At 45.7% G+C, this 12,726-nt stretch overlaps 1 protein-coding gene across 2 annotated transcripts in view; it reads left to right on the forward strand.

Annotated features, from left to right (window-relative positions):
- The window catches only part of LOC147725937 (uncharacterized), a 124,008-nt gene that overhangs the window by 75,588 nt on the left and 35,694 nt on the right, over positions 1–12,726 (forward strand). For both annotated transcript variants that reach the window (XM_086962837.1, XM_086962836.1), the window contains exon 3: positions 1,834–2,352. In XM_086962837.1, the coding sequence (XP_086818963.1) occupies positions 1,834–2,352 (519 nt within the window). The remainder of the gene's footprint in view (positions 1–1,833; positions 2,353–12,726) is intronic.

The following is a 12,726-nucleotide window of genomic DNA, read 5'->3' on the forward strand; positions in this document are numbered from 1 at the left end:
CAAACTGCGTAGGGAAAGCTGAGATGGAATGTGTATGACCTACTCATATTAGCCTAAAGGGGAAATCTAAAGTACAATATTTAAAGCACCAAAGTAAACCCATTGCGAAAGTGGCGTATTAAGTGCAATGTAGTGATTGCGAATTTAGGTATAAGTTGGTGAATGAGCAGGCCGGGATTAGTTACGTGCACCAAGTGCAGGTCTCAGCTCCTTGCACTGAGTTCAGTATAGATGCCTGTGTATGAGGTAATCTAGTACCTAATGTGATTACATACACCAAGTGCAGATTTTACTTAGCTACCGTAGCGGCCATTGCAGTATATTGCACTTAATACGCCACTTTCGCAATGGGTTTACTTTGGTGCTTTAAATATTGTACTTTAGATTACCCCTTTAGGCTAATATGAGTAGGTTATACACATTCCATCTCAGCGTTCCCTACGCAGCTCCGCGTTATCCTTGGTTAAACTAGTCTTCACAAACCCATCCTGCAATGGCCGCCACGGTAGCTAAGTAAAACCACCTGACCTTACGTAGGGGGCGGGGTTAGATGCTGAGTCCTGACGCTGACGTCCTTTTATTCACAGTTCTCCACCAGATGACCGCACGAACTACGAGACGCCGGTTTCTTACTTAAGGCACTTACTGCATTGCTTTACTTTCATTGAAAAATTTAAACCTTTGGCACATCTTTAATACATGATCTCCTTTTTTATTGAAAACTAATTTTGAAATTCAAGTGTGAAGACCAATCGGAAGCTGTGCCATACAGAAATATTTAATTTAAGCCCTGAAGAAGTCCGGTCACGGACGAAACGCGTTGGCTGTTGGTTTTAATCTTCAACGGTGAATAAAAGGATTGCTTAAAGAAGAAATCTGACTTTGGATATTCTTGGGAGAACGATTGGATCTTTTGTGAATATATACATAACAAGCATTTATACTGTATTACTAATTGTTGAGGTGTGCAGGGTCATCTTGTACAAATATATGACAGGACTTTGCTGAATGGATGACATAGTGGCTGGCATTATAATTCCTTGAACCCAACATTAATCCTTATTAATGCAGTTGGGTGAATGGAGGAGCCAGGGAGATCGCCTGCTGAACTCAGCTTTAACTCTGAATGACTCACCATCAAGTCCTTATGATATAATTCAATTGTGTGCCTCATTTACTTTTGCTATTGGTTCCTTTGTCAGCGCAGGAATAATACCAGCGATTGGAAACAGGACTGCATGACTCACGGGCTACGCCATAAATGCTGAACAAACTCAAAGGGAGCACAGTGTTTGTGAGGCGCTTTTTACAGGCACAGATTTCGAAACTTGTACAGAGGTTGCTGTAGCGACAGTGTGATATATTCCACATAGCTCGCATTCTGCTCATGCTTGTCTTGCCTTCCAATTATCACTGCTTTGTTGTATTTAGTGCTGAAATGCTTTCACAACATCGGTCTCGCATTACTGAATGTTCGAGCTATTGGTGTTGCATTATTATTAGCAATGCCAATAGCTCAAACTTTAATAATGCAAGACCTATTGCATTGCAAATGCTTGTTTTAACTGTCTCAGTGTGATCAACGGTGAATATTGTGAAATGGACTCCACAATAAAAGCACTAGGCAGCCCAGGTTTGGGGCAGTAAGGAACCCTGTAGCAAAGATCAAGGAACATGGCTAAATGCTTTAAAGGTCCAAATAGCGAGACCGATTTACATTGCAAATGCTTGTTTTCTCTTGGAAGTGAATGAATTATGCCGCTGACTGAAAGGAAGGCATCAGTGGTCTTCCCTAAGGGCTCTAATCTTTCCTCTGCTTTCTGCCCCTTTCAGTCCCAGTTCTTCTGCTTCCGGGTCAGGCTCTGGCTCAGGCTCTGGTCCCCGTCACCGAGGGGAGCTACAAGCAGGCCGTCCTGCAGCCCTTCCTGGACGGTTTGAACTCCTTGAAGTCTGTGGCTGATAACCTGGAGAGCAGCACCGAACTGAATGAGGACCTTCAGCTCATCCGCCATGACTTAAACAATGCCTACAAGAGCTTCTCGCTGGCGGAGCAGGCGTCCCTGGAGCAAGTGAGGTTACTGAGCGCCAACGCCGAGGAGCGCCTCAACACCCTAAAGCGCCTGAAGAACGAGCAGACGGCACTGGAGGCGCGTCAGCAGGGCCTGCAGGAGCAGCTGGCCGGGCTGCGGGTGCAGGCGGACCTCAGCAGCCAGCAGCTCGCAGCAGCACAGAGAGCTGTCGACGCCTCCTATTATGCTGTCTGGCGAGCCGCGGAGCGGAGGAGGGATGCGGAGGAGGCGCGGAGCCGGTCTTTCCTCTTCTTGTTAATCCCATTTGCAGGACCGTTTCTTGGTACGCATGTCTTAAACTTACACACTTACAGCACTCAGACCCACTACCATGCATGGCAGCATGTCTCAACAGGAAAGGGGGACAAACATCAGGGGGACTTTATGTTCCCGGTGAACCAACATTGAAACCAGGCCCAAGGCAGCAGGTTTTACCTGATTGGGCCAAGGGTACCTTCGGGTGAGCCAGTGTGGGCCCAATTTTATTAATTCTGAAGGCTGCCTCCAAGCCCTAGATTTACATAATGACTTCTTTCTAACAGGCATACAGAGCATATAGAGAGTTATTTGAGAGAAAGACTTGATGTATATATTCGTCCCCTTCAACCTTCCTAATTTCCAGCAGGTCAGACAGACATCAACTCAAGCACCTGGATACCAAGAGGGTTGTAATAGTAGTGCAAGCTTAAGGCGGCCCTTGTGACCAGACCCAAGTCTTGACATCTTTTCTCTAGGAAGACAGGCTATTAATTCCTTGCAATTTGGTTCTGGTTGTTCTGCAGCCTCCTGATGAGATGCTTGTTGATCCCGACATAGAGGGTGTGTTTGTAGTCGAGTCTGTTGGTGACGAGAGTATGGGGGGGTGGTTTGCTGGGTGTTGACTAGGAGCCATTTGAGAATCTTCCTCAGCATCTTCAGGGTATGAAAGTATGAGGCAGAGACAGCAATGACTTGGGATATGCTCTTAAGTTTTAAGTCAATGATGATCTTGATGTTCTTGCTGTGAGTGATGGGGTGAGAGTAGGTCCTCGCTCTGTCTCCCTTCAGGTAGAGTCGCTCGGAGAGGAGCTATCCCCAGATATCACAACTTCACTAATGTCAGTTTTCGGTTTCAGGCAGGTGGACTCCATCCATCATTCATTGGTCTTTGTGATACATACATTCTAGGTAGATTCAGCTAGGGGGGAAAAGCACTGATAGCTTGTGGGGCTTGCAGTTTTTGAGACCCTGTGTGTAAATTGTGAAAGTTTCTGCTTATGTATTTCTTGTATGTAGGATGTACATATGACATGTGCAATTTAAGTGAGTGTGAGTGCTGTATATGTATGCGTTCCTGTAGTGCTTTTGTGCATGTGTGTTTGTGTGGCATGGCCATTCTGGTGTGGGTATTTCTGTGTGCAGCGTTAGTCTGAGCCTGGTGTGAGGTGCTTGGGCTTTACTGTGTTTGGGCATAAATGTGCTTGAGCATAAACATGGTGCTTACGCATGTGGTAGATGCCTGTATGTGGTGTATTTTGAGTTTATTTAGCACTAGATGGGTTAGCAAAATTATATTAGTAAAATTAAAGATTAACTTATTTGAGGCAAGTAAGCAACATGTAGTTTCTGAATCTATCTATTTTAAAATATACCTGTGGAATGAATTATTTAGTTCTCAGGTAAGTGGATAATAATGCGACATAATTGGCACATTCTGTGTTATTATTTCATCACCATTTTTTACACTTATTAGCACCCATTTGGCATATGTTGCACTTCATCATTACAAGTTTAACTCCCAAATATAGTAAAGAGGGGTAATTAGTGAAACTTTGCGATGGGCCTTAAACTATATGGTAACTCGTGTTGCAACATTTTAGTAACTTTTGAGTTTTGATCCCTTTGAAATTTTTCTTTAAAGCTGCAGTTTATGCAGCAGATGTTAGTTTATATGGAAAATGTGGTATATCCATAACTAGCAGCCCGTCCCGACGTTTTCCGGGAGCAATCATGGCTTAGGGCCCCCGCCCGCCCTGACGTTGTGCAGTGTTATGGCTCTATGTTAACTTTGTACGCTTTTGTAACCTGCCCACGTCACTGCCCAAGTCACTTTTTCCTCCTGTAATGGCCCGTTTGGTACCTGCCCACGTCACTTTTTCCTCTTGTAATGCCCCGTCTATGTTTACTTTGTACGCTTTTGTAACCTGCCCACGTCACTGGCCACGTCACTTTTTCCTCCTGTAATGCCCAGTCTATGTTTACTTTGTACGCTTTTGTAACCTGCCCACGTCCCTGCCCAGGTCACATTTTCCTCCAGTAATGGCCTTTTTGGTACCTGCCCACGTCACTTTGCTACCCGCTCCACTTTGTACGCTTTTGTAACCGGAGAGAGTTTGGGATGCAAAAAAAGGAAATTATATGCCAATGAGTGATGAAGAGCTTAAACATATGATCTGTGTCAATGCAGGCTAGTGCAGGTAAGCAGGTAAAGCCAAGGGTAACAGAAAAGGCGATTTGAACTATGACCCCCCCTAACCCTAAATGATTGCATGCATTAAAGAGACTATGGTCGCTGCCTGGCTTGATGGAAGTCTTTGCCAGGACGTCTTCACATTGAAAGTGTTTTCTGGATGCCACATCACATAGGTTGTCCCTTACTATACAGTCACTTATACAGTCATGTGGATGGGTGTCCTCTGAAGAGACATCCGTTTCTGAGCTCAGGTCACGCCCGCTAGGTGTGAAATTGACGCTATGGTGTGCTTATTCAAGTTGGTGCGATCTATCACTTTACCATCAAGTGAACAAAATGTTGCTCTTCACACTTAAATATTTACTGCAAAGTGATACATTTTATGCAGTATCTTTTTCAGCCTCTTAAAGCATGTTTTATATTTGCATAGATTGAAAAAAATGTTGTTTTTTAAACAAATTGCACATCTGTTGAATCCGATTAAGGTGCAACATTGCTTGTGTGTGATTTTCTGAAAAAATGTGTCATGCCAATAAATAAATGCAATTCTGTAATGTAAACAACAACTGCTCCCAACACCTTTTGTAACTAAAAAGCATATAAACCATAAGTCAGCGCCACTGTCACTTCTCCACTCGAAAAACTCAGGTGTAATGTTTATTTTATATTTTATAAGAAGGAATGGCAAAGAAACTTAACAATGGCTCACGTTTGCCTCTGCGTGCCCAGCACAGCGCTGGCTCCGAATCCAAAGGGGGAGAGCGCACGGCTTCCTGCACATTATTATACGCTTGGTGAAGGGCACACAGTATGGCTTTCCGGAGGTGGGCTGGGTGTTGTGACAGCGCGGGCAGCTGCTGAGAATTTTGAAGATATTAGCGTGAAATAACGTCTGTCCCCGTCTTAATGAAGTGGGCTGCACCAGGTCTCGTGCAAAGCATGGACGCGCCATGCGAATGAAACCAATAAACAGATAAACGAATGGTTCACAAAGTCCCGCAGCTGGCCTAGTAATTACGACTTCGAGAAAACATAAGTTAACTTGCTTTTTGTTATCGTCAAGAGATTTTTGTTGGGTGCTCGTTTCTTCTAGTGGGAGGAAGTCTGGAGGGTGTCGCTTCCTTTCTCCTGTCCGTTCCTCGCAGGGTGTTGCTTCCGGCTTCGGCGGTCCCCTGTGATGTCAGCACGCATCAGCACGCACGTCGTTAGCTGGCGCTACTTCTAAGGGACTACTTTTCCTTAAAAAGTACTTTGCCCTTCTAACATATATATTTTTTTATTATATAGCCTATGTCCATCTGCTTGCCCTGACATTTTCAAAGATACATTGGGTGTTTGGATTGGCGCTGTGGTTCCGTATTTACCCGCCTCAAAGGTTCCCAGTTCTTGCTTTATAATAGTAGTATAGATTCTGTGAAAAATCACCACAGCTACACAAATTGCATATTCTTAGTTTCCCTGACTATAACCTGGGAATGAACTGGAACAAGATATCAGAATAAGATATGCTCATGTTTGTCACCCTGTTCTACTGGTGAGAATAAATTCAACCCAGCACAATATCTCACTTGAGATAGCACAGTTATTTATTTTACAAATGCATCTGGCAGAGAACAGACAGATACACATACTCTAAACATATGTTCCAAAGTCATCCTGTGCCCTGGGCACCCCCCAACTTTTTGCTGACTGGAATCGGTGTTAACTGACTCTGACTGACCCTGGGCTCTGTTTAACATGGCCTAGGGCCAGTGCCAAGCTGAAAAGAACACATTAGAATACAGTTAAGACACCCAACATACACTAGGGTACACTATGGTATGGTGGGGTACCCCTGTAATTGGCATGACCTAACCCATAAGCCCCTAGTGTATAATCGGGCAGGGGATTGAAACTACCTAGAAGTCTGCAGTATCCTGGGGCACCGCAGTTTAGAGGCTAGAAGATTTTCTGCACTTGCATGTGTGCAAAGCTGAAGCCTGAGGTCAGTTTAAAAGCAGAACTTGTTGCCAGGACTGCTTTTAAAAAGTAAATTGTGCCCAAACTCGACTTTGGTGGTAGGGTCACTTAAAAATTGAAAACCTACAATGTTTTGGCATATTAAGGAGCCCCAGGGTCTGGGGGTAACAGGCGCCCCCCAGGGGTGGAGGGTCAGTTACCTATAAGGTACACCTTTATAAAATTAGTTTTTATATGCCTTGGTAAAGAGAAATGTCCCCTTTCACTCCTCACATTGTTTTAAAGTGCTGCTCACATTCAACTTTGATGCTAGAAGCACTGGGTAAGGAGGATCTGCAATATTTGTGCAGATTCAGAACCCCTAAAGTCTTCCCTAGTTGCACAGGGAGTCGGGTCCTGTAGAAATTAGGGAAATACTTATAAAATCTTTTTTTCTAAGTCCTGGTGCTGAAAAACTGGCCCAAAACATTTTCTCATGGTAGGAAGTTTTCGATGAATACATATTGATAGGAGAGGACTAGCCGAACCATTCAAAGACTTCCTAGAATGGTACCAGTAAATCCTACAATATTATATTGTTGAATTTCTCCTAAAGTGTACATACAAGAAGTTAAAAGACGTTCTTGTTTGTAACTCCAAATTCAGCCTTCCAGTGGTCTGCCCTGATTGGTCAGAGTTAAGTGGATTAGCCAGGCTGTAGCGTTAATCACTCTGCTGGGAGGGCAGTGCGCTGGGCTATAGGAATGCCAGGCCAGGGGGTGGAGTCGTAAACCATGCGCCTCAAAGGCAGAGGGGAGGCTTAAATTTCAAGTTTCACTCTGACAGTCGTGACCCTGAGTCAGGGTTAGGCTTAAGGAAGGTATGTGCAGATGGTAGGGGGAGAGTCCATGGAATTAAGCCATCCCAGGGGGTGTGTTTAGCCAGCTCTTACCTCCTTGCTGGAAAATCAGCCATTATGTATTTGGAAGATTTGATGTACTCTGGGACAAAATAATCCCACACTCTGCAGGATGTGGGCATAACTATGAGGAGCTGCCCTGCTCTCATTGGTCAGAAGTGACCTGGTGCTTGACCCAAAGAATTTTGAATAAGTATCTGAGTGGGGCAGAGCCCTCCAGATCTGCTGCTTGAAACTTACTGAAGCAAGAAGTGCCTGCTGAGCAGCTTTGCTGTGCAAAGATTTCTAAGGCCTGACCTCTGAAAACCGCACCAAGTGAAACTGCTGCCCTGTGGATTACCTTGCTGTAAAAGGACTCGGTGGACTCCCTGCAAGCTACAGGTTAACAGAGCTCACCTGGACAGCCCCACAAGGAATTCCCAGCCTGGAGTACCAGTGGATTTGTCAAGGTTTTGTTCAAGTGGATTGCGAAATTGAAGGTTCACACTTTCAAGGACCCTCTTGGAGATTCCAGAACCTTAGACTGTGTGTTGAATACTTTGGGACCCGCAAGCAGAACTTCAGGAAGGAGTTCTAATAGGACCCAGCCTGCTGGAGAAGGCTGCACAAGAGTGGTGAGAACCATTTTTAAAGGTGTGTCCCGGTCAGAGAAAACAAAATGACTGAAAGGGGCTCTGTTGGTTTTTAAGCACTAGAAAGTGACTAATCTTTATAAATACATATCTCTTGTTCCCTACAGTGGATTTTTTTTCATTTTGGTGTCATTTAAAATATAAAAATATTACCTATTGGTATAAATTGGTGTTGGATTTTTATTTTGTGTTGTGTATTAATTATTTACTGAAATGGTGTTTTTAAATGCTTTACATACCTGTCTTTGAAGTTAAGCCTGGCTGCTCGCAGCCATGTTACAAAGGGTTGAGCATAGAAATAATTTTCTAAGACCTATGCTGGTTCCCATCATGTGTTAATGGCCTTATTGCCAGCGGCAGACCTACATTTGCCCCTACCAATAACCCACTTTCCAACATTTGGTGCTCAGCGGTGTGGATAAGGACTTGTGTTTAAAAAGTACACCTTTCAGTGAATGATTTAAGATTATGAAAATCCTCTAAATTGCCTTAGAACAAAACTTTTGAGTTTTATTTTTGGAATTTGGACTAAAGTGTTTTTAATCCATTGTTTCAATTTTTCCAAATTGTTCTAAGTGTGTTGTGCCTAGTGTTTTTGTAACCCAAAACTAGGGAACCATGGAGCTGGACCTGGCTATGAATGAAATGAAAATGGGTTTTATAAAGCGCAAAATAGCTGCCCGGAGGCGTCCCAGCGCTAATATGTCGCAGTTTAAGATGGCTGATCTTAGGGAACAGTGTAGGCTTAGGGGGCTGCATGCCTCAAAGAAGATGAGGAAGGCAGGGTTGCTTGAGTCCCTAAATGCCTGGGCCAGGGCAGCAGAGGAGACCCAGGGGGGTGGGAAGATGATCCCCCCAATCCTGACCCGAGAGAGGGGTGAGGATGAGACCTTTTCCATTGTGACTAGTGTTAGCCAAGTGAATCAAGGTAGTGGTAGGAGTGGGGAAGAGTCCCTTACTCAGGAAGGACTACCGTCCCTTTCAGAGAGACAGCTTCAGGCTCAATTAGCTTTGATAGCTTTAGAGCAAAGGAACCTGGACTTGGCTGAGAAGAGATGGGAGAAAGAAGATAAAATGGTGGCAGCGAAAGTGAAGAAGATGCTGAGATGTCCAGGGGTGACAGATTTGAACCTAAACTTCCCAAGTGCATAGTACCCAAGTACGCTGAGGGGGATGACATTAACAGGTGGCTAGCAGCATTTGAGAGGGCCCTTAAAATGAGTAGGGTCCACTATAGATATTGTGGTGCACTCCTGTGGGAGTTAATTCCAGTAGCTGGGAAGGATAGGCTCCTGACCCTGAAGGGACAGGATGCAGAATCATACCAGCAGGTGAAGACTTGCTTAGTCAAGAGATTTGGTCTGACTCCAGAACAGTACAGGGTGAAGTTTAGAGGCACCCAGAAATTGAGTTCAAAGTCTTGGGTAGACTTTGTGGAAGTTTCAGTAATGGGACTGGAAGGCTGGATTGGTGGTAACAAAGTTGACACATAGGAGGGATTGTATAATTTGTTTTTGAAAGAACACATTTTGACTCATTGTGCAGAAGAGAAGTTACGCCAGTATCTAGTGTACTCTAAGCTGACAGACCCCAGAGAGCTGGGGGAATCAGCTGATGAGTGGCTGTGAACCCGGGGTTCCAATCAGCACCATGGGGTGACCAGAAGAAAGGAGGACATGTCTCTCCACAGGGAAAGCCCAGGGAATTGAAGGTCAAAAACCTATGAAGTCCTCCAAAGACCCACAAAAACCTGCACAAGGAGGAGGGGCCCAAGCCAACCCAAATTCAAAGGGAAGGGGTTTCAGGGAAAGTCTGGTAGGTTCTTTGATCCTCAAAGGTGGGTAAGTGCTTTGACTGTAACCAGCCGGGGCATAAGCAGGGAGATGCTGTCAGCACCAGGAACTCTCCCCAAGGGCCCAATCACAGGGATTGCCAGTATCAGTGTAGGGGTGGAGAGTGGTGCCCCAGAGAGGGGTAGTCAGGTGGTGGAAGCAATCTTAGTGTCCCTGGGTGGGGTGAGTTTTGCCGCCCTTGCTGCCTTACCTCCAAACATGGACAAGTACAGGCAGAGGCCTAAAGTGAATGGTACTGAGGTTAAGGCATTCAGAGACACTGTAACTATGGTCCTGGATGAACTGGTATCCTTGGAGAGGTTGTTACCTGGTGAGTTTTGCAAGGTGACATATGCAGGCAGCACTACCAAACTCCATCCCATGTCTGTGGTGGATTTGGAATGGGGAGGTGTGACAGGCCCTATGAAGGTAGATGTGTCCAAGGTACTCCCAGTCCATTGTTTACTGGGCAATGATCTGGAAGCCTCTGAGTGGTCAGAGGTGGAGAGAGGACTCCATATGAAAACATTGGAGCTCCCTGAGTTGGTATGTGCTGTGACTAGGTCACAGACTAGACAGAAGGGAGGGGCTGGACACTTGGACTCTGGAACAAGGGAGCAACCATCCAAGGACAAGGGCACTGGGCCTGGTGAGCCAGCCCAGGAAACTCCAGAGGTGCAGGAAGAATCTAATCCTGATGGGGAGGATCTGGCCTCTGAGGGAGGGACTCCATCCCTGCCAGAGCTGTCAGATTTGGCAGAACTAACAGGAGCAGGTGGACCTTTCCAGAGAGGAGTTCAGTCAGGGACAGCGTGACTGTCCTACCCTTGAGAGCTTGATGCGGATTGCTTCAAAACAAGAGGAGGGAGATGACAGTGGGTTTCACAAACTGTACTGGGAAGATGGACTGCTTTATACCGAGGCCAGAAACCTGAGGGGGATGACATTGACAGGTGGCTAGCAGCTTTTGAGAGGGCCTTTAAAATGAGTAAGGTCCACTCTAGGTATTGGGGTGCACTTCTGTGGAAATTGATTCCAGCTTTATACTGAGGCCAGAAAACCAGGAGGTTGGTGGTACCCCAGAAGTACAGAGAGTTCATCCTGACTTTGGGTCATGATATCCCCTTGGCAAGACATTTGGGACAGACAAAGACATGAAGCCGGTTGGTAAACCATTTCTACTGGCCCAATATGTCTGAAAAGGTAAAGGAGTTCTGCAGTTCCTGTGCCACCTGTCAGGCCAGTGGCAAGGCATGGGGCAAGTCAAAGGCTCCCCTAATACCTCTGTCATTGGTTGGGGTTCCTTTTGAAAGGGTGGGGATGGACATTGTTGGTCCCCTGAACCCACCTACTGCATCAGGGAATAGGTATATCTTAGTGGTAGTTGACCATGCTACTAGATACCCTGAAGCCATACCTCTTAGAACCATTGATGCTTCTGCAGTGGCAAGAGAACTGTTTGGTGTTTTCATCAGAGTTGGTTTTCCAAAAGAGGTAGTGTCAGATAGGGACACAAACTTCCTGTCCAGCTATCTGACTACTATGTGGGATGAGTGTGGTGTTAACTGCAAGTTCACCACCCCCTATCACCCACAATCAAATGGTCTTGTTGAGAGATTCAACAAAACTCTGAAAGGCATGATAAATGGGTTGTCAGAGAAACTCAGGAGGAGACGGGATGTTCTCCTCCCATGCTTACTGTTTTCCTACAGGGAGGTGCCACAGAAAGGGGTTGGTTTCAGTCCTTTTGAGCTAGTGTTTGAACACCCTGTGAGGGGGCTATTAAACCTGCTAAGAGAGTCATTAGAGAACCCTCTTAAAGAAGCTAAGGACAATGTGCTTGATTATGTGCTAGGCCTGAGAGCTAGAATGGCGGAGTACATGTACAAGGGAAACAGGAAACTGGAGGCCAGCCAGGAGCTCATGAAGCAGTGGTATGATGAAAAGGCTACTATGCCTCAGTATACTCCAGGACAGTTGGTGTGGGTGTTGGAGCTTGTGGCTCTCAGGGCCCTCCATGACAAGTGGAGTGGGTCCTATCCAATCTTAGAAAAAAAGGGTGAGGTTACCTGTTTGGTTGACCTTGGCACCCCCAGGAACCCTCACAGGGTCGTTTATGTGAATACATTGAAACCCCACCATGACAGGGCAGACATGACCATGTTACTGGTCACTGATGAGGGTGTGGAGGAGGAAACTGAGCTGGGCCCAACCTCCTCTCCACTAATGTTCAAGATGGGTCAGTGGAGGGAGTTGTGCTCTCTCCCAAATTGACAGACCAGCAGCACAGAGACTGTACGCAGGTGCTGGAATAGTTTGCTGGCCTGTTCTCTTTGACCCCAGGCCTCGCTGAGTGGTGTGTGCACCACATTGACACTTTTGACAGCCTACCTGTCAAAAATAAACTGTACAGGTTGTCTGACCATGTCAGAGGCAGCATTAAATCTTAGGTTGCTAAGATGCTGGAGTTGGGTATAATTGAGCCATCTGAGGGTCCATGGGCCAGTCCAGTGGTGCTGGTACCTAAACCTAATCCTCAGGGGGGACACAGGGAGTTAAGGTTCTGCGTGGAATACAGAGGTTTGAATGCAGTCACAAAGACTGACGCTCACCCTATACCTAGAGCTGATGAGCTCATTGATAGGTTAGGGTCTGCTAAGTACCTGAGTACTTTTGATTTGACTTCAGGTTACTGGCAAATTGCCCTTACTGACGGAGAAAATAAGAGGGCAGCATTCTCCACCCCAGAGGGACATTATCAGTTCAAGGTAATGCCCTTTGGATTAAAGAATGCACCTGCCACCTTCCAAAGGTTGGGGAACAGGGTCTTGTCTGGGTTGGAACAGTTCAGTGTAGCTTAGCTGGTTGATATAGCTGTATACAG

This window comes from Lissotriton vulgaris, chromosome 3_1 (genome assembly GCF_964263255.1).
Source record: "Lissotriton vulgaris chromosome 3_1, aLisVul1.2, whole genome shotgun sequence".
Lineage (NCBI taxonomy): Eukaryota > Metazoa > Chordata > Amphibia > Caudata > Salamandridae > Lissotriton > Lissotriton vulgaris.